The sequence below is a fragment of the Cololabis saira genome, chromosome 15 (assembly GCF_033807715.1).
Source record: "Cololabis saira isolate AMF1-May2022 chromosome 15, fColSai1.1, whole genome shotgun sequence".
Lineage (NCBI taxonomy): Eukaryota > Metazoa > Chordata > Actinopteri > Beloniformes > Belonidae > Cololabis > Cololabis saira.
Window position 1 is genome coordinate 30628873 of NC_084601.1, and position 19447 is coordinate 30648319.

Genomic DNA, 19447 nt, shown 5'->3' on the forward strand with positions numbered 1-19447 from the left:
TTATTAGTTAAACTACAAAAAGAACGTTTTAAATATGAGAAGCGAGACATTTTATTCTATATTTGAGATTTTGTCTGGTGTCCAGGAGGTTTCTGAATAAGCAGGGAATGAGGTGAATCAATGTGTGCAGGTTGGAGCAGGTAAGTCTACGGTGTGGTGGGAGGAGCCCAGACCAGGTGGGAGGGGCTTGCAGCTGGACTGGCATTCACTTGCTGAAATAAGCAAATCCTTCCCTGGAAGAAGAGCTCATCCATGCCAAAATGAGCAAAAAAAAAAGGGAGGGGGTTGAGATATTCATGTTACGTTTTTTTATTTGTGTCTGCTAAATGACAGTATTATTTCATCTATTTATTTGTCACAAACATGTTGCTGCAGTGAGACAGTGTGGTGTTGTGTTTTTAAATACAAAAAATAAATCAACAGTGATCTTCAAATAAACAAAAAGCTGAATAAACGGTTTTATCTGAACTTTATTTGGGGGGGAGGGGCACAAACAACGTTTTCTGACTGCACATCATGAGTGTAAACATATTGCAGTGGTGAGGGATTTGAGCCAATCAGCTGTCACATCTCGTGTGTTTTGTTGCCTGATAAGGTCATGGATGTATTATATAACTGGATACCGGATCGAAAATGGCCGCCCATTCATTTCAATGGAGTTTGCTCACCCAGCGCATCCGCCGAAAAAATTTCTGACTTCCTGGTTTACTTCCTGGTACACGGGCCCATAGAGCATGCGCAGTTGAGTCACCTCCCATGATGCTCTGGGGCCTCCCATCATGCCCCGGGGCAATGTGAACGAGCGCTGCGCGCTCTGGACAAGCGCTGCGCGCTCATGAGTCCTTCAGACCGGTAATGATAGATGTACACAATGAAATTAGGGATTTATAGGGCAAATCAACCGATGCTGTTCTCAAAGTCATGGTTATAGACTATACATGGTTCATTTGTGTGTTTTTTTTAATTAAAGATAAAACGAGTCATTTTTATTTAAGATGAGACACCCCAGGTTAATAGGCTAAAATAGGGTAAAAATGTAAATAGCAGGTATCACCATGAAACTTCCCAAGTTTATTACTTACATTAAGACAAATATTTTTTGTATTACAAGTTTTGTCAAGTATTATGTTTAAATATGTCAAATATTATGTTTAAATGTGGTTAATTTACTGCGTTACACAGAGGCTACGCCGTAGGCTCCGCGGCTCCGCGCACCCTACGGCGTAGGAGCCGCGGAGCCGCGGACTGCCCACTGCCCTGCGGGCACTGCCCGGCTTCGCAGTGCCCGCGGAGCTGCGGAGGTGCAGCTTCCCCGGGAGCACTGTCATAAAATAAGATGAGGATTAAGGGTTAAGATGATGTTAAACACATGACATCTAAAACTCCACGGCACCGTCGCAACAACTACGACACATCTCTCTCCCTGCACGTTTGCTCAAACCTGATGGAGGTCAGTTTTATTGTGAGGTGGGGATCTCACGCCACAAGCTCATTTTGTTAATATTGACCCTCATTTAGTCCCGTGCAGGGCGCTGCCTCCAAATGAAAGAGCAACAGAAGAATACATATTTGAAGTGCGTTAGGTGTGTGTGTCCAGGAGGATCTCAGTGGAAACACCCACACCTGCGCCTCCGCGGAGCCGCAGATGATCTACAGGATCATTAGAATGCTTATGAATGTGGTCGAAAACGCAGATCTTCGGTTATGTGTGGATGCAAATGTTTTTATAAACGGAGGGGGGGAAATATTCGTTTTTAAAAATACCCGGCTACGTGTGGACAGGGTCTTAGACTTGTGTTATTCCTGCCTGATATCTTATTTTCACAAACCATACACCGTTGGCTACAACGCAAATGTTTAAGTACAAGAATGACAAACCATTATTATTCTTGCTATTAAACATTTCTGTTTGGTGCAAATTGGCAATGCAATGTGTTTCTGAGTGATTATTCTGCCGAACGGCTTAGTTTCAGCCATGCTCGTTCCCGAGACACACACGACCGCGCTTTGCGAGTCCACGGCACAGCCGTGACGTCACGCCCAGAAAGAGACTTTTCTTTGACTTTTCTGGCCGTTATAAAACATTTTTGACGGATATAAAGTCCATGAATTAAAAATATAGAATACAAAGATTAGTAATTGGTGGTGATTACAGCTGGAGGTGTCCTGTGAACAGTTTTAGAGGCTTCTCTTTTACTATTGCGGTCTATGGGAAAAAAGCTTTCTGGGCCCCATGGGATTTTTTGTTGCAGTACCGCGGCTGGCCACTGGAAAAAATCGGCGTGCCTGCTGAGCGCGAGACTGGGGGCCTGGATAAGGTCCACGGGCGACAATGTTGTGGAGGAAGTCTGTCTTTGATACACTGAGTTTTCAAAATAAAATACCGGAAAAATCAACAGGCGGGTTCTTTGACGATTCAGACTTTATTTATGAAGTCGGCTGTTTAGGTGTTGAAGAGGAACAATGATGACACGGTTGTTGCTCTTTTGCAGCAGATGAATGGTTGCATCATCAACCCCAACCGAAGTGCCGAGGGTCTTGTGATGCAGCAACCAGGAGGCCTCAGGTGTCTCAGGTTCAGTCTCTCCATGACCTTTGTAACAGGAGAGGTCAGCGCTACAGGCCTGCCGTCCTTTAACTCCACTGGACGGCTGTTTTGGGGGCGCAGGGACCAGACATGATGTCTTCCACGGCCCTGGGACTCTCTGTAGGTGCAGACTTGGGTTATTGAGGTGCTGAAGTTCCCCACGCAGCTGGCTTTTGGTTTTTGATCAATTTATATATAAGCACGAACATATACGACAACATATCACAGATAACGCAACAGATTTTATAAGAAAAACGGTATTTAGACTTGTCAGAACGAAGTGATCCCCCTGTAGGTGGCTAGTCTATTTTTATTTTACGTTAAAGTGGTTTGTTGAGGCATCTTTAATTTACTTTATTTTCTAGCCAAGAAAAGAAAAATATGTCATGAATTCAGAAAAAAAAAAACAACTTCAAAGTGATGCACTTCAGTTGAGGCCGTCAAGGCTGGTTTATGGTTCCGCGTTACACCAACGCAGACCGGCGTAGGGTCTGCGTTGGTGTAACGCAGAACCATAATTTAGGCTTTATTTTTTTTGAAAATGATATTTATTGGGTTTTCAGATTTAACATGACATATTCATTAATGATGATTTACATGTCCATTTCCTTTATACACTTCCTGATTGGTGACTTTCAAGATATTTAATAAAATGTCCCCATAACTTAAAGAAACCCTGTAATTTCCCCTTGGTGGCATAGGTTAACTTCTCCATGGCTAGAACGTTGGAAAGACTGTTAAACCAATGTTTAACTATGGGAGGTTCAGTGCCCTTCCAGGAAGTCGCTATACAGTGTTTAGCCTGAAGTGAGCACAAAATGACAATTTTTTTATTCGCACCGGACACTCCTCATCTGAAAATAGTCCTAAGATAAATACCCGAGGGCAGACCGGCAGTTTGATAGATATAATATCAGATGTAGTTTGTATGACCTTTTCCCAGAATGTTTTAATTTTGGGGCAACTCCATAGGCAGTTCCAGGGGGTAATAAAGTTCCTTCTTCTTGGCTACATTTAACACAGAAATCAGGATTTGTTGATATCAAAGCGATGTAACAGGGCAGGAGGAATGTATGTGCGCATAATCCATTTAAATTGTAAAAGTTTCAATCTGGTGTTGACAGTCTGACGTTTTGCATCATGACAAACTGTCCGTATTTAAATCGCTAGACCAAGCCAATCTTTTACCTTCCGAGGATTCTTTAGATGAATCTACAATCACTTTATACAAAAAGAAAACCTGGCCCTGGCCCTGAAGGTGATCTAGTACATAGGGTTGCCACCCGTCCCTTAAAATACGGAATTGTTCCGTAATTGGGAATTAAAAGTTGCGTTCCGTATTGAACCAATACAGACACATATTATGCTCTTATTTATTGATGTCATAATATACAGGTGAAGGTCGGAAAATTTGAATATATTGCAAAACTTCATTCGTAGTAAATTCAACTAAAGGTGAAACACATTTATTATTTCCCACTACATTCAAAGTGAGATATTTCAAGCCTTTATTTATTATAATTTTGGTGATTATAGCTCACAGTTTATGAAAACCCCAAATAAAAAATCTCTATATTATGAAATCAATAAACAATTCAATCATCAAAATTGTAACAATTAAAGGTTTGTCAGCTATTGCTTTGCATGTAATGAGACTATGTAATATATTAGTTTTACCTTTTAAGTTGAATTATTGAAATAAATGAACTTTTACACCATATTCTAATGTTCCGACCGTCACCTGTATCTATATTATACATCTGGGCTGATGTGGACGTACGTAGCATAGGAGGCTATTTCAGTTGCTAGTAGTACAGTCATGAAAGTTCAATGCAATTAAAGAAATTTAAACTTTAAATCAAAGCATTTTGTTTTTTCATATAAAATAAATACACTTCTATGCAGTTTAGAAGTTTTGGGGATGTCCCTTTTTTTTGGTGCCTGCGCTGCTGAAATCAGGGCGTCCCTTATTTCTATTTCTGAAAGGTGGCAACCCTACTAGTACAGCCTTCTCCAGACTAGAAAGAGGAGGTTTATGAGGGGATTGTTTAACTGCTTTTAGAATGTAGTTTCTAATTTGTAGGTATTTGAAGAAGTGTTTTTTTGGTATATTGTAATTCTTTTTGGCTTTAGTTTTATTTTGAAAGTACCAAACCGGAAGCCCGTCAGTGACTCCGTTCGCGTCTCCACGCGATGAAGTGAAACTCGCTGATTCAGTTTCAGGTTATAAAAAGGCTCCACTCCCGCAGCCCGTTTTACTTTATCAGTGTTTGATCCCACGATGTCCGGCCACGGCCACGGCCACGGACACGGGCACAGCTGCGAGTGTGAGCATGAGCCGGCGGAGCGCGGGCTGGAGTTCGGACTTTACCGGCGGATCGACCTGGACAAGCTGCAGGTTCTGAACGAGAGTCGGGACGGAGACGGGAGGAAGGTGTTCAAGCCCTGGGAGCAGCGGACCGAGAGGAACCAGGTAGCGGCTACGGCAAGACAGGAGGGCAGAGAGCGGGCATGAAATGAACGCACAAAACTAGTGTTGTTTCTGCAGCCTGTTTAAGTTTTAGTTTTAGTTTTAGTCTGAGGTGGGTAGAGTAGCCAAAAAATTGTACTCAAGTAAAAGTACTGTTACTTCAGAATAGGGCTGGGCGACATGGACCAAAAATCTCGATATTTTCTAGCTGAATGGCGATACTCGATATATATCGATATTTTTTCTGTGCCATAATTGGGGTTTCTCCCAAAGCATTATAGCATAGCATCTCTGTTAGCTTCATTTTTTCTGAGGCAAACCCTTAAAAAAACAGTCAGTTTTAATACAAAGCCTCGTGCCAAATGTCACACGGGTTCCTTTATTAACAGAGGTCTGCACAATATCAAAATGTATAAAACAAATGAAATAAAAATAAATTGCCTGCATATATAGAATAAGAATGCTTCTTGAATAGAATAAAACCAAATATCCCTTTCCTGCATAACAATTAAATTAAAATACACTGTGCAATTAATACAATGTAGACAGTAACAGGCAGACTTTCCACTGAGGTTGACAGTTGTGCAAATAACAAATAAAACATTCAAGTCAATTTGTCACAAAATAAGCTATATCAAAATAATAAAAAAAAATGTAATTTTTTTTTTTTTTAATCTATATAAACGATATTGTCTCGTACCATATCGCGTTTGAAAATATATCGATATATATTAAAATCTCGATATATCTCACAGCCTTACTTCAGAATAATATGACTCAAGTAGAAGTAAAAAGTAGTCATCCAAATAATGTCTTGAGTAAAAGTAAAAAAGTACTCGGTGAAAAAACTACTCAAGTACCGAGTAAATGTTGAGTAACATTACTTATTTTTTTTAACACAACCATTCAAAGGCAAGGCACATTTATTTATATAGCACAATTCAACACAAGGTAATTCAAAGTGCTTTACATTGACATTAAAAGCGGCAAGACATAATTAGACAGTAAATAACAAATAAGATTGAAAAAATTTTATTCAAACAGACAAAAGTACAAAATAATCATCTTCAGGCAAATTAAATCAATAAAATAATAAATTAAAATGAATACAAAATGAAAAATTGCTTAAATTAAAATAATCTTAAAGTAAATTCAAGAAGTACTTTAATAAATAATAAAATAAATAAAATAATAACAAAATTAAAAAAAAATTAAGCACAAGTATCACAAAATTTCAAGCCTTTGTACTTTTCTTTTTTAACCAGGCTCCGCAGGCAGAACTAGAACAAGCCCATGAACTCATATAAACTGTGTGTGTGTGTGTTTGTGTTTGAGTCTGTGTATATGTGACAAAACATGCAAAAACAAACATTTTTCCCAACGAATGACTCAGTGATATCATGAGATTGACGCGTACGCGGAGGGGATAAAAGAAAAGTAACAAGGTCAATATAGCCTAATGTAGTGGAGTAAGAGTACAGTTTCTTCCTCACAAATCTACTCAAGTAAAAGTAAAAAGTATAGTGATTCAAAACTACTCCTAAAAGTACAAAATTTCCCAAAACTTACTCAAGTAACGGAGTAAATGTAACTCGTTACTACCCACCTCTGGTTTTAGTCTAGTCTTTGGGTCAAGCTATCTTTTTTTTTTTTTACAACAATATCTTTATTTGGTTTTCAAAATCTTTCCAATGACACAAAAATAAGAGTCCTCTTACATAAAAGGAAACACCAAGGGCAGCTGAATAATTGTCCAGCAATCGAATCATATTTCCTTACAACTCAGATATTTATGAGATATCATAAAGCAAGACTCAATTTAGGTTTAAATGAGAAAAGGAAAGAGAAAATGAAAGAAAGAAAAAATAAATAAATAAAACCCCAAACAAAACAAAAAAGTAACAAAAATCTAAACAAAGGTTTCTCTGTTTTTCAAGGGTTAGCCCAAAGTATTTCACCGTTGTGCTTAATTCAGAAATATAAACTCAAATATACAATTCACACAGAATAAAGAAATCAAGTATCAAAAGAAAGGAAATAATTTTAGAACACTGCAGAGGATCACTAGTAGCTACGCCTCATCCGCCCCACTCCCCAGACCGCTTAAATCCACACTCTCCATAAATTCCATAAAAGGACCCCAAATGTTTTGAAACAATGATAGTTTGCCCTTTATAATATAAGTGATCTTTTCCATAGGTAAAGTTCTAGACATTTCCTTAATCCAGTTATTGAATTTTGGTTTACTGGTACTCTTCCATGAGAGTGCTATAACTCTTTTTGCAAGCAGTAAACACAAATACTTTAACAAAAAAATACTTTACCACCTTCAGTTTAAACTTTTTTTAAATTTTTATTGTTTTTTTCCCTCATGAAAGCTAAGTTGTTATCTAAATTTCTCAGGTCCTTGATGAACAAACTTGAAATGAGAAAGCATCGACGGGAGAGTCAGATGAGTCTCCCGTCAACCAGAAACCGTTATTCTTTGTGTTCTCATGTGACACAAGTCTGTTTTCTTTCTTCTCCAGTTTGTTGAGAGTGATGCAGACGAAGAGCTGCTCTTCAACATCCCGTAAGTCTTCATCATCTGAAGGGTTTTTCTGTGGCGTTGGGGGACGGGGCCAAGCGCCCCTCAGCGGACCAGCCCCCGATATCATGTTAAGATTCATGATATACTTGGAGGATAGGGGGCATTGCCACCGTTGAGATTCTCTGCAGAGGATTCTGGAAGCTCTTGGGAGGGCAGGTCCCTGACGGCTAAAGCGTTGCTGAACGCCAAGATGAAGATCTGCAACCGTCTGTGTTTGTAAAGACGAGTCATTTCTCCACAACGATCTGAGACGCTTAAGACATCATATAGAAAATGAGTTATTACATCACGAGGTGCACTTATGGTGTTTTTCCACTCGGACCTACTCAGCTCGACTCAACATGGCCCAGTTTCTTTTCCACTACAATCCTGGACCCGGAGCAGAAGTAGGCGGGTTGGAATGAAGCTGCTGTTACGTACTTTTGACTGAGTGACACAAATGAAGAAGAAAACAACACAACATAGAGATGTAGAAGATGTAGATCCTGGAGGAGATAATATGTGCTGCTGGGTCTGTGGCTTGTGAGAAAAGCTTCAAGCGGCAACGCTTTTTAATTTTTTTTAGTTTGTCTCGGCGCTGCTGAAAAGTCAGCTGGAGCCGCGAGCAGCTATGAAGTGACAGAGCTCCTGGTAGATCTGGTCGTTCCTTATCGCCCGTCTAGATCCCTTTTTAATTCTCTCCTCAGACACCAGGTTTATGAACATCTGCACCTCAGAGTTGGATCACCAAACAGACTTTTGCTGCCGTTGCTGATGGAATAAAATGAACAAGAAGCCGCTGGAGTCGCTCTTCAGCTGATGTCACATCCTGACTCAGACTTCTGATTGGCCAACCTCCTGACCCCTTGGCAGAGTAGATACAGAAAAGTATCTACTCGGCACGGTTAGACCCCTGGTGGAAAAGAACCAAACCAAGTCTAGGCGAGCCGGGCTGAGTAGGTACTAGTGGAAAACCGCCATTAGTAGTTGTTTGTTTTTATACTTTCCAACCACATTGTGGTTCAGATTTTCTTATAAAGTTGTTAATCTGAGGTTGTAGATACTTGATAACTGAGAAGAAACCTTTTTAAATCCTGAACAAGAGCATTTTCTTAAATGCCACATGAACCCAGTTTCACTGTTTTGTTGTCACTCGTGCCGGCTTGGTTCTCCGCGGCCGCCGCGTCCTCACTCAGTAACCAGAAACCGCTTTTTCTCCTCTTTCAGTTTTACTGGCAGCGTGAAGCTGAAGGGCGTCATCATCTCTGGAGAGGACGACGACTCGCATCCAGCTGAGATTAGACTGTGAGTTGTGCCAAACCCGACAACACGTTTCCATCAGAGCCATCTCGTGGTCTTGACGAGTTCCTCTTCCTTAGTCTTAAACTCCAAAATCAAATCAGTCTACGGAAGCAAACACTTTCCTGAGGGCTTCAGTACATCTGTCAGAGTAACAGAGATGCAATACTACAGATCCTTTTCCAACCATGACTTTACAGCCTTTGTCTTATGACTTTACAGGAATTTTGGCACAAACTACATTTAATAGCTTGAAAAACAATTTAGAAAAGCCGAGGCACTCAAGAAGATGGAAAAATATAAAAAGCCTTTATTTAGTCATGGCCTTGTAAAAGTTAAAACTTAAAACTTTTACAAAGCCATGATTAAATAAAGGCTTTTTATATTTTTCTATCTTTTTGAGTGCCTCGGTTTTTCTAAATTGTTTTTCAATCTTTTTGATCCCCATGCCGAAGAGCACCTGAAGTATACTTTTCTTGTTTCTCACACCCAGCAGCACTCCATGCATTTGTAGTTAGACTTACATTTAATAGCTTCCTGAAGTGTGACCAGATATGTTTTTTTGTCATGTGCCAGCTCTTATTTTTATTTCCAGGTTCAAGAACATCCCTCAGATGTCGTTTGACGACACCGGCAGGGAACCCGAACAGGCGTTCAGACTCAACAGGGACCCTACGGCCGAGCTCGAGTACCCTACGAAGTAAGACCACGAAGTTTTGAACCTCAAACAGGCTTTAACTGGGCAGGTTACCCCGACTCGGGTCCGAGGGGTCACATGATCCTGCAGGGAGCACTAGGATGAAGGAGGAGAAGTTTTCTGCTGGGTGACTGACCTGCAGCTGACCTGAGGTCTGGGACCAAGTTGAAGCCGACCTGGGAGGCTCTGGGTCGCAGTGGCAGTGACTTCTAACACAAGAACAGATTCAGAATACCATAAAACTTCTAATAATGGCCGAGTCTCAATTATCCTCCAGGTAAAGCAAAATAGTTTTTATATTAAACATCCCAAATAAAGGGGGGTCAAACATTGTTTTTCTGGTGGCCAAAATAATATTCTACATAAACACAAACAAATAACCTTGAATTAATTGAAAAGTGTTCTTATTTATTTAATTGTAGAGGGACCTCACTGATCACGTGTTATGAAGTTGAGCAGCTCGTGTATCAAAGAGAAAAGGAGGGGAAAAGAGGTGAGCGAAGAGCTAGAGGCTACGAGCTCACCTCTTTTCCCCTCTTTTTTTGCAGCTCTCTTTTCTCTTAGCTTGAATACTTCACAAGCGTGCCAGACACCAGCGTAGGTCGCGGAAGATTATATGAGTGATGAAAAAAGAGTTCAGACAAAAGCTGACAACGAGAAGCCATTCGTGCCATTCGCTAGCTGGCTAAAGCGAAGACGGGTTGAAGATGGGTTCAATGGAGACACACGATTAATAAACACAGGTCCCAATAAAAACCTAGTTTTTATTGGAAAAAAAAATACCTTACGGTTATTTAACCTAAGGTTTATTTATTTATTTCATGTTTATTAAATATGTATTTATTTAATATTTAATAAATATTTACTATGTATTTAATAATTATTTATTTATCTATCTATCTAACCGAAGGTTCAAATAAACGCCTGTTGATTTGAGCGATTTAAGCAAATAAACGCCTGGCCTTTATTAGGTGTTTTACGGTAGGTAACACGGGTTAATAGGAGATAAAACAAGCTGAAATGGGGAGTTTTTGGTAACTGAGTTAAATTGCCTGGCTTGTGTTTTGTTTGTTCTTTTTCTTTTAAACCCTTTTATCCAGCATTTCGATATCCCTCACAAATTTAAACGCCACCATCTTTTATAAACGACGCTGTGGCGGTCCACAGCGATGGAACAAGCTCCTGTGCAATCAGAGAAATGAAAACATCTCTTTCACCTCCTTCACATCCAAGCTTTGACACATTTTACACTTCTTTACCAGTTTTATTTGTACTCGTTGACATTAAAAAACTGTTACTAGATATTGTTTTCCCAGACCCTTCAGCCTGAACATGCACCTCTCTCTGTTGTCCTGTAGAGTTGCTCGCTTCTCCAGCGTCCATCACCTCTCCATCCACATCTCCAAGAACTTCGGAGCCGACAGCACCCGGGTGTACTACATCGGTCTCCGGGGAGAGTATTCAGAGGTCAGTAAAGCCACTCCACGTAGCAATGCTGCTTCTGGCCACACGGGGCCGTACACATCTGATGTGTGAGTAAAGAGCTGCTGATGAGTCTGGATGGTCCGGTGTGTCGTGTGGCATCACGTAGTTGCTTCAGTGTCTTATTACTGTTCATGTTTTTAACTTCTTATGCAGCCCTCAGCAAAATGTTAGTTGGAGCCCCGCCCCACACCCTCACACCGCTCCAAAATATGTCATGGATATAAAATGACAAGACATTTAACCCTTGTGCTGTCTTTGGGTCAAAATGACCCAATTCTTCTATCCTTCTTTCCTCCTGCCATGCTCTCTCCTTCCTTCTTCCTTTCTTTTCCTCCTTTTTTACCCTCCGTTGCTCCTTTTTCTTCCTACCTCCCTTTCGTCATTCGTTCCTTTATTACCTTCTTTACTTTTCCTTCCTTCTTTCCTTGTTTTCTCCATTCCTTCCTTCTTCCCTCCCTTCTTTCTTTCCTTTTCTCCATTCCTTCCTCCCTCCCTTCTTTCCTTCCTTTCTCCCTTCCTTCCATCTTTTCTCCCTTCCTTACTCCCTTTCCTACTTCCTTCCCTCTTTCCTTCTTTTCTCCTTTCTTCCTTCTTTCCTTCATTCCTTATTTTCTCCCTTGACCCAAAGACAGCACAAGGGTTAACTTGACAACCTATCAATAATAACAAATGTACTGTAAGTATAGATACAGTATGAGTCAAATAAGATAAAAATGAAAAAAAAAACTGAAATTAATAAATATTTTATTAAAAAATTCTACCTGAAATAAATAAATACATATAAAAAAAAAAAAAAATGAAATAAACAAATTCGAGCCACAATTATCCATCACTCATTAAAAGAAAGTTACCTCCACCTCCTCAACCCCTCACAAAAAACTGGAAGCAGGTCTGAAATCAGAGCTAAACGTGTGCCTTTACAAATGCACGTTTATCTCCTCAAAAATAGTCAAACTTCTTTTAGGGGTGGGCGATATGACCTAAAATTAATATCACGGTATTTTTCATCTTTTGAACGGTGACGGTATAATATCACGGTATTTTTTGGTACGTTTTGGGAGGAGTAGCCTGTCCTGTCCCTTTTATGTGAATAAGGTTAATATTTTTATATATATATTTTTATTATATATATATATATATATAATATTTATTTTTATTATATTTTAAATATTTTGTAAACCTGTCTTAAAATGTAATACTGGACCTCGGTTGTGCTGGTTGGACAGCGGGTGGTGGAAAATTTCCCTTAATTTTAAATCCAAAACTTGACAGGTTTATGCCATGAGTATTCATATAGAGTAATCCCTTGTTTTTCGAGAGGGTTACGTTCCAAAAAGAACCTGTGATAAGTGATATTCACATAGTAGCAAACCTTTTTTTTTAATAATTATTATACAAAGCTTCAAATTGCGGAGTTCAACACCGCCTCGCACGTATTTCACTGCTCTTCTGAGCCGCTCCATCCCGACTCGCGCTGTAGCGTCTTTTTCTTCTAAAGCCCGCGGTACAGGTGTGTTTTTTCGAGAGAAGAACATGGTTATGGGTATTTTTTTTGTCACTCTTTTTTTCTTCTGGGCAAAAAGATTCTTTTAAACCGACATTCATTAATTTTTTTCCATCTTGAAGTCTGTGATTCGTATTCCAGCAGGTTGAAACAGCGCTCTGCGCTCTGGTGCTGTCAAAGACCCGCCCAGCTCTACTTCTGATTGGCTAGTGTTAGTTTGGTTGAGCCAGAGCTGCTTTCCTCTCATTCCATTGGTAGACGAACTCGATTGACTCAAACTTTTTTTTTTCTCTCAAACCTTTTTTTTTTTTTTTTTTTTTTTAAGCAGTCAAACTCGCACGCCGAGAAAAAAAACTCCGTACGCCGGAGATCCGGCACGGTGCCGGAATACTTTAAGCCCTGCATTTCTTACTACTCTTGTCGTAAGGTGTAGCAGCAGTAAACGATGCCTGCAGTGAAAGCTGTGTAGTCTTGGGACGTGCTCCGCTGGTTCTGCAGCAGCACCAGCGGAGCAGCGGTCCCAGCAGCAGCTGCTGGTCCCACTTGCGCTCGTTTTGGCCCGGGTTGCCTCTTCATATTCCTGGGCGTGCGTGTTTTATAAGTGATGAAACAGGTTGCTTGTGTTTCCACCTCTTGCTGTCACAACACGGCAGCAAACCTTGCATATCACCGACGTTTTTAATGCCTTATTTAGGCTTATTATTTTATAATTGATTTATTACGGTATTGACGGTATTGCAAAATCCATGTCGTGGCGCAGTTTCACACCGGTGATGACTATGACACCGGTGTACCGCCCACCCCTAACTTCTTTACAATATAAAACTATAGCCAATATGTTATATATTAGCTATAATTTATATCTTACTGGTCATGTGACCACTCTTTCTCAACAGAGGCGTTAGGGCGTTAACGTAAGGCGTTGAGTAAATGTTCATCAGGGTCGCTGGAAAAACACAATCTTCCAGTCGAGACAGATTCCTGTCTGCTGAGCAGCAGTTTAGGTGTTTTATTTCAACAACAAACCCACCTTCTAGTGAAGCACCACTTTGTTACCTTTTTCCTTCTCTTGCTCCTGATTCGTGACGTCTTTTGGACAACATGTTGAAATCTCACCTTCTGTAGCTCAGCAAGAGCCTGCCTGCATGTGCACCCCTCTGATTGGTCAGATGTCGAGTGCTGTCAATCATTCGCGATCAGATTAGAGGTCTCCTTTCTCTCCTCCCCTTCCTTGCGAAAAGCATCCTAGCGCAAAACGTGGCCCCCGTTGGAAGATGAGGCTCTAAGCACATCGCGCGTTCTGCATTTAGGGAGGAGCAGCCCTGATCTTATACATTAAGATAGTTGGCAGACATGTTTTCTCAGTAAGATTTTATCATTTCTTTCCTCCTCCTGCTCTCAGTTTTAAATACGGTAATTTTTCGTTTGTTTTTTTTTTAGGCTTACAGACATGAAGTGACCATCTGTAACTACGAGTCAGCGGCGAACCCTGCGGATCACAAGGTGGAGAGCATCATCCCTCAATCCAACATGATTTCCTGATAGCTTCGGTTGAGCTGGGAGGAGGAAGAGGAGACTTGAGAGGGATGTCGGAGGCGTCTTCTGTCCATCTGAAAGTCAACGCTGAAGCAGCGAAGATGGGTTTTACTGGGAAATGAGCTCTGAAACCCGAAGACTTGAGGGGCTTCAGGTGCGTCTCCTGCAGCGAAGCCGTCTCTCTGTTTCCAAGGCCTTAATATGAGCAAAACATTTCCAATGAATGCATGAAATGTTTGATACCCGGGTCGAAGGCTGCAAAGAAAAACGAACAGTGTCACTTAATTCCCAGCTTTTGTTGCCATGACAACACCTTGCATTGATATTTATGGAGGGGGAAAAAAATGCTTAATTTGCTCAACTAAATGCTCCTGCACATTAAGCATTCTATATTTGTCTTTTTCTTCTGATTTCAAGAGGTTCATAAAATAAAAAGTACAACACCTACATCTCCATCTGGCTTCTGAAGCTGAGTCTGCTGAGTTTATTCCGCCACCTAGTGGACCTGATGAGAACTGCACCCTTTCCTGACCAGCAGGTTGCTGCTGGCTTTAACTTATTTAAATACAGCTGCTGGAATCTGATGGCTGCTATAAATGTCTACGTCTAAACATCTTCTAACTCTCACACTTTTCCCTTTTTTCTGCTAAAGGAACTTCTCATCCTTGGTTTCTGCATGTAATCAATAGTTAGAGGGGTCTTTTTAATGTGTGAGGAATGATCTGGTGGGGATACTTTTCTATATATTTATCATGAAAAGGAAAATGTTTTGTTTTTTCCTTTTTAATACACAATTCCAGTGGATTAAAAACAATCAAAATCTAGACTTTCTGCTCTAATTTCAGAGCTTTCACAAAATTTTTATTAAAGACAAAAAAAGACAGATCATAAGAGATTAAGTAAGAAGGACGCTGAATCATTTTACTGTCAGTCCTCTGTGATTTGAGAGCATTCAATTTTTTTCCTCTTCTCCAAAAAAAAAAAATCATATATAAATTAATTATAGCTGTAATTCTTTGGGGTGCAGTCTTTTAATCTGCTGCTGAAGCTTGGTCATTTTTGAATGTTGTCCAACCTCATGAGCTCTAAAACTGCCATAGTGACTCATGCAACATTGTGTTGTCGCTAAATAATAAATCTATAAAACTACAGCGGGAACTGGAACTCTGAACACACCGATAAACCATCACAGTCCTCCCTAAGAACTCACTATTTTAAAAGCCAAAATTAGTTCTGAGTATTACTAATTATGCCTAATACATTATCTTACTGTTGTTGAAAATCTATTTTTAATCATTTGACTAGTTATTTAATTGGTCAGTAGTGGACAGTGGACTTCAGGATCATCCAGTCTGTTCTCTGCACGTCCATCACTGTCTGGTTCGGATCAGTCACCAAACTAGACAGATAGACTGCAACGGACAATTAGGTCTTCAGAGAGGATAATTAGGACTAACCTCCCGTCTATCTAGGACCTGTACCGGTCCAGGACCAGGAAACGGGCAGGTAGCATCTCTGCAGACCCCTCACACCCAGGACACAGTCTGGTTGAACTCCTCCCCTCTGGACGGCGCTACAGAGCACTGTACACCAAAACCTCCAGACTCGGAGACAGTTTCTTCCCCCAAGCTGTTGCTCTGAACTCTCATCACTCAGTCTCAGAGAAATCAATCACTGTGCAGCAATAATAATAATTATAATGATAATAACCACAATCATATGCTGTAACAATGCACCTTTCAACAATCATGTCTACCTCGTACTGCTGCACCTTTCACTTTTAAATTGTATATATGTTAATAAGAGCCATTTGTACTGTTTGTAACTTTTTAAATCTGGGTTCAGTGAGCGAAAAAAACGAAAACAAATTCCCTGTCTGGCATACTTGGTTCATACTTGGCCAACAAAGCTTATTCTATTCTTTTTTTTGTCATTACATTTTTTATTTGCAAAAAGGACAGACGGCTCTACATGTTGCTCTACAATTTGTAAACATATTAAGTCTCATCTACACATAGAAGAAAGAAAAGGAAGAAAAATTAAAAAGAAAAAGAACAAAAGAAAAGGGAGAGAAGGGAGAAGGAAAAAATAAATAAAAGTAACAGAATAAATAAAAGGGCATCCTTGCAAAAGCACTTACATTGTCCCGACGTTCCTATACAATATACCTAAGATAATAGGCAACTGTCAACTTGCAAAAGAGGGAAAACGTTGCTGATAGTTAAAGAATAACAATAACAGTCTTTATAATAGAATATTTATCTGCCCCATGTACCCCATCTTTCATCTATGTTTTCTCCCTCAAGCAGTATCTTATCATGGGGTGATAATATCCCCAGTAACACAAGCAAAAACCACTCAAGTGATAATATTAGTAAACTAAATAAAGATAGTTTGCTGCATACATGTATTGCGCTAAACCTTTAATTGTAGTAGTTATTTAAAAAAGAACAAAAAGCGGGGGGGTCAAGGCCTCAGGAGGGGATTCGTCGCTTTAACCAGTATAAGTTGCTAGATAGTTTGACCAAATTTCCCATTAACTTTCAAACTTTTCTTGTTCCAATTTAAGAATAAATGTTAGCTTCTCTATTATGTAAATATTAATAATTTTAATCCACTCGTCAACTGTAGGAGAGTCTTTAGCCAGCTATTTCCTTGTGATTTCTTTTTTACTTGCAAGTAGTAAAATGTTGTAATTATATTTGTTTCCCGGTCCGTTCACAGTGTCCGGTCTTGGGATCGTTGCCTTCATGATGTTCTCCACGTTCAATTTAATTTCGTCCCAATATTTTTAAATGACCGGGCAAAAGTCCCAAAACACATGGAAATGTGTTGCCTTGCTCTCACCACAGTGTCTCCAGCAAGATGTACTTCCTCCCAGAGAAATCCTCTGCACGCCACTGGAACTCTAAAAAACCTAACTACGTTTTTCCACCCAAATTCTCTCCAAGACAGAGAGGATGTACTTCTCCGCTGTTGTGCAATTATTTCCCCCCCTTGTTTCCATCTGCATCTTTATATTACTCTCCTTCTCCCATTTCTCCTTGAAGCTTATTCTATTCTATTCTATTTTATTATTCTATTCTAGGGCTGTAGATCCGAGGATTGAGCCATTTATCAGTTTTACAAATGTATACTTGCCTACAAACATTATCTGTGTGATTCTAAACTACTTTTTGTTTTCAGGTTAGTATTAGAAAATAAAATGTAGAATATAATACCTTGATTGACGGCTTTAATAATAAATGGCAGAATCTTGTTAATTCTATAAGGTTAATTTTTATTTCTTTAGCCACTATAGGGCCCAGAACCATGTCATGGTGGCCTGTTAGTACAAGTATCAATAAGTCATATTATCTTTAAAATAAGATAACTTATGGTTGATTGGCTCAAAGCTCGCATAAATATGTGGTTATTATTTAGCCTGATGAGGAACATAAAAAATTAACTCCCTATTACGGTGGCCATGGATATAGCTATGGAGACTAAAACCAGATTGTAAAAACTTCATTTCTGCTGCAGAATAGGACATCGTAACGTGGAGGTCAGTGGAGCCCGACTGTATTTGGAGCCATCCCAATAGTTTTAAGCGACTTTGGGTGGTTTTTGTGGATTGTAGAGATGAGACAGTCCAAGAGAAAAGACAGCACTTGCTAAAAAAAAAGATACAATATTCCTTCAAACAAAACTGAAACCGATATTTTTACACAAGACTTCTTTCTGTCGCTTTTATTCAAATGATTTAAAAGTACTGAGACACTGACAAACATGATTGCTTTTGTTTTTTTATGGGATTTGTTAACAATAAGAAACATATTGTATATTGGCATAATTCTCTTCCTTTGAAAATACATTTAAATTGAAAACATTTGAGGAGGTAACTTACAGAGCTGCTTAGGGGATAACAGCCTAGTTAGAGTCTAAATCGTTGTATTTTATCTCATAGTTTAGGACATTTCTTCTGAAGAAAAAAGAGGGACTAGGACTATGGGTGCAGATCCCAGGGGGGACGGGGGGGACATGATTTGTCCCCCCCAATACAAATTTCCTAAATTATTCGAAATTGAACAAATGTATTTTCAGACTTAAAGGTTGAATATGTAGAATATTTATTGAAAATATATTTCTAAAAAAATAATACATCCACGGTGCGTTTTGAGGTGTACAGATTGAAAGTATTGCTACGCCATACATTTTTTTTTTAGTCTAAATTAATATTTTTAAAATTTTTGACGGGCTCGAGTCGAGCTGTTTAGGACAAATAAACAAGAAATAAACAAGAAAGGTAAGCACAATAAATGATTCCCTGTGCAGTATTTTTTGGCGAGCCTTTACCAATTTATGGCATGGTATGATTTGCATATTGGCAAAAAATTTAAAATTAAAATCACGTTTGTGTCCCCCCCAATCCTGACATCGGATCTGCACCCCTGACTAGGACTTGTCACAGGGGCGTCAATTGGGTATGCCAAGGTATGGCGGCCGCCACACCTTTGCTTCAAGGGTTAAATGCAAGTGTTCGTTTTTTAAATACATTTATGGAATTAGTCTGTGTCTCTTTGTATTGATTATTATATTACTTAATACATATAGAATAACTACAAATGCAAATCAGAACAACATGATTTCACTAGTTATTATACACTGCAAAAACTCAAAATCTTAACAAGAATATTTGTCTTATTTCTAGTTAAAATGTCTAATTTTTTGTCAAAAAAAATCTCATTACATTTAAGACAAGACTCAAAAACAACCATTTTCACCTGTGTCAAGTAGATTTTCACTTAAAATTAAAATAAGTAGAAAAATCTGCCAATGGAACAAGATTGTTTTGCTTGTAATAAGAAGATAAATCTTGTTCCACTGGCAGATTTTTCTACTTATTTCAAGTGAAAATTTACTTGAAACAGGTGAAAATTGTAAAATAACAAGTTATTTTTCTGGTAATGACTCTTGTTTTAAGTGTAATGAGATTTTTTGACCAAAAATGAGACATTCTAACTAGAAATAAGACAAATATTCCTGGTAAGATTTTGAGTTTTTGCAGTGAGCGAGACGGCATTTGGAAAAGTTTCAATTTTCTTGACCACACAGATTAGCTACATAGCAGACTTCTGTGATGAGTATTTGCTGGACGTGTTGATTGATACTGTAGTTAAGTTCTGTGACTCGTAACCTTGCCATACCTTAGCTTCCACTGAATTGACGCCACTGACTTGTCAGAATATTTTTATACAACTAGGGGAGTTTGATCATGGATGGGGCGGGGCGTTGTGATGGCGTAGCAAGGCTACGCCCAT

At 39.3% G+C, this 19447-nt stretch overlaps 1 protein-coding gene across 1 annotated transcript; it reads left to right on the plus strand.

Moving 5' to 3' along the window:
- Positions 1–4757: 4757 nt before the first annotated feature.
- pithd1 (PITH (C-terminal proteasome-interacting domain of thioredoxin-like) domain containing 1) lies at positions 4758–14617 on the plus strand. Its single transcript, XM_061741340.1, has 6 exons — positions 4758–5060; positions 7586–7629; positions 8854–8931; positions 9521–9625; positions 10981–11089; positions 14052–14617. Exons 1-6 carry the CDS (start codon positions 4869–4871, stop codon positions 14151–14153), a joined length of 630 nt encoding a protein of 209 aa, XP_061597324.1. The 5' UTR covers positions 4758–4868; the 3' UTR covers positions 14154–14617.
- Positions 14618–19447: the final 4830 nt, after the last annotated feature.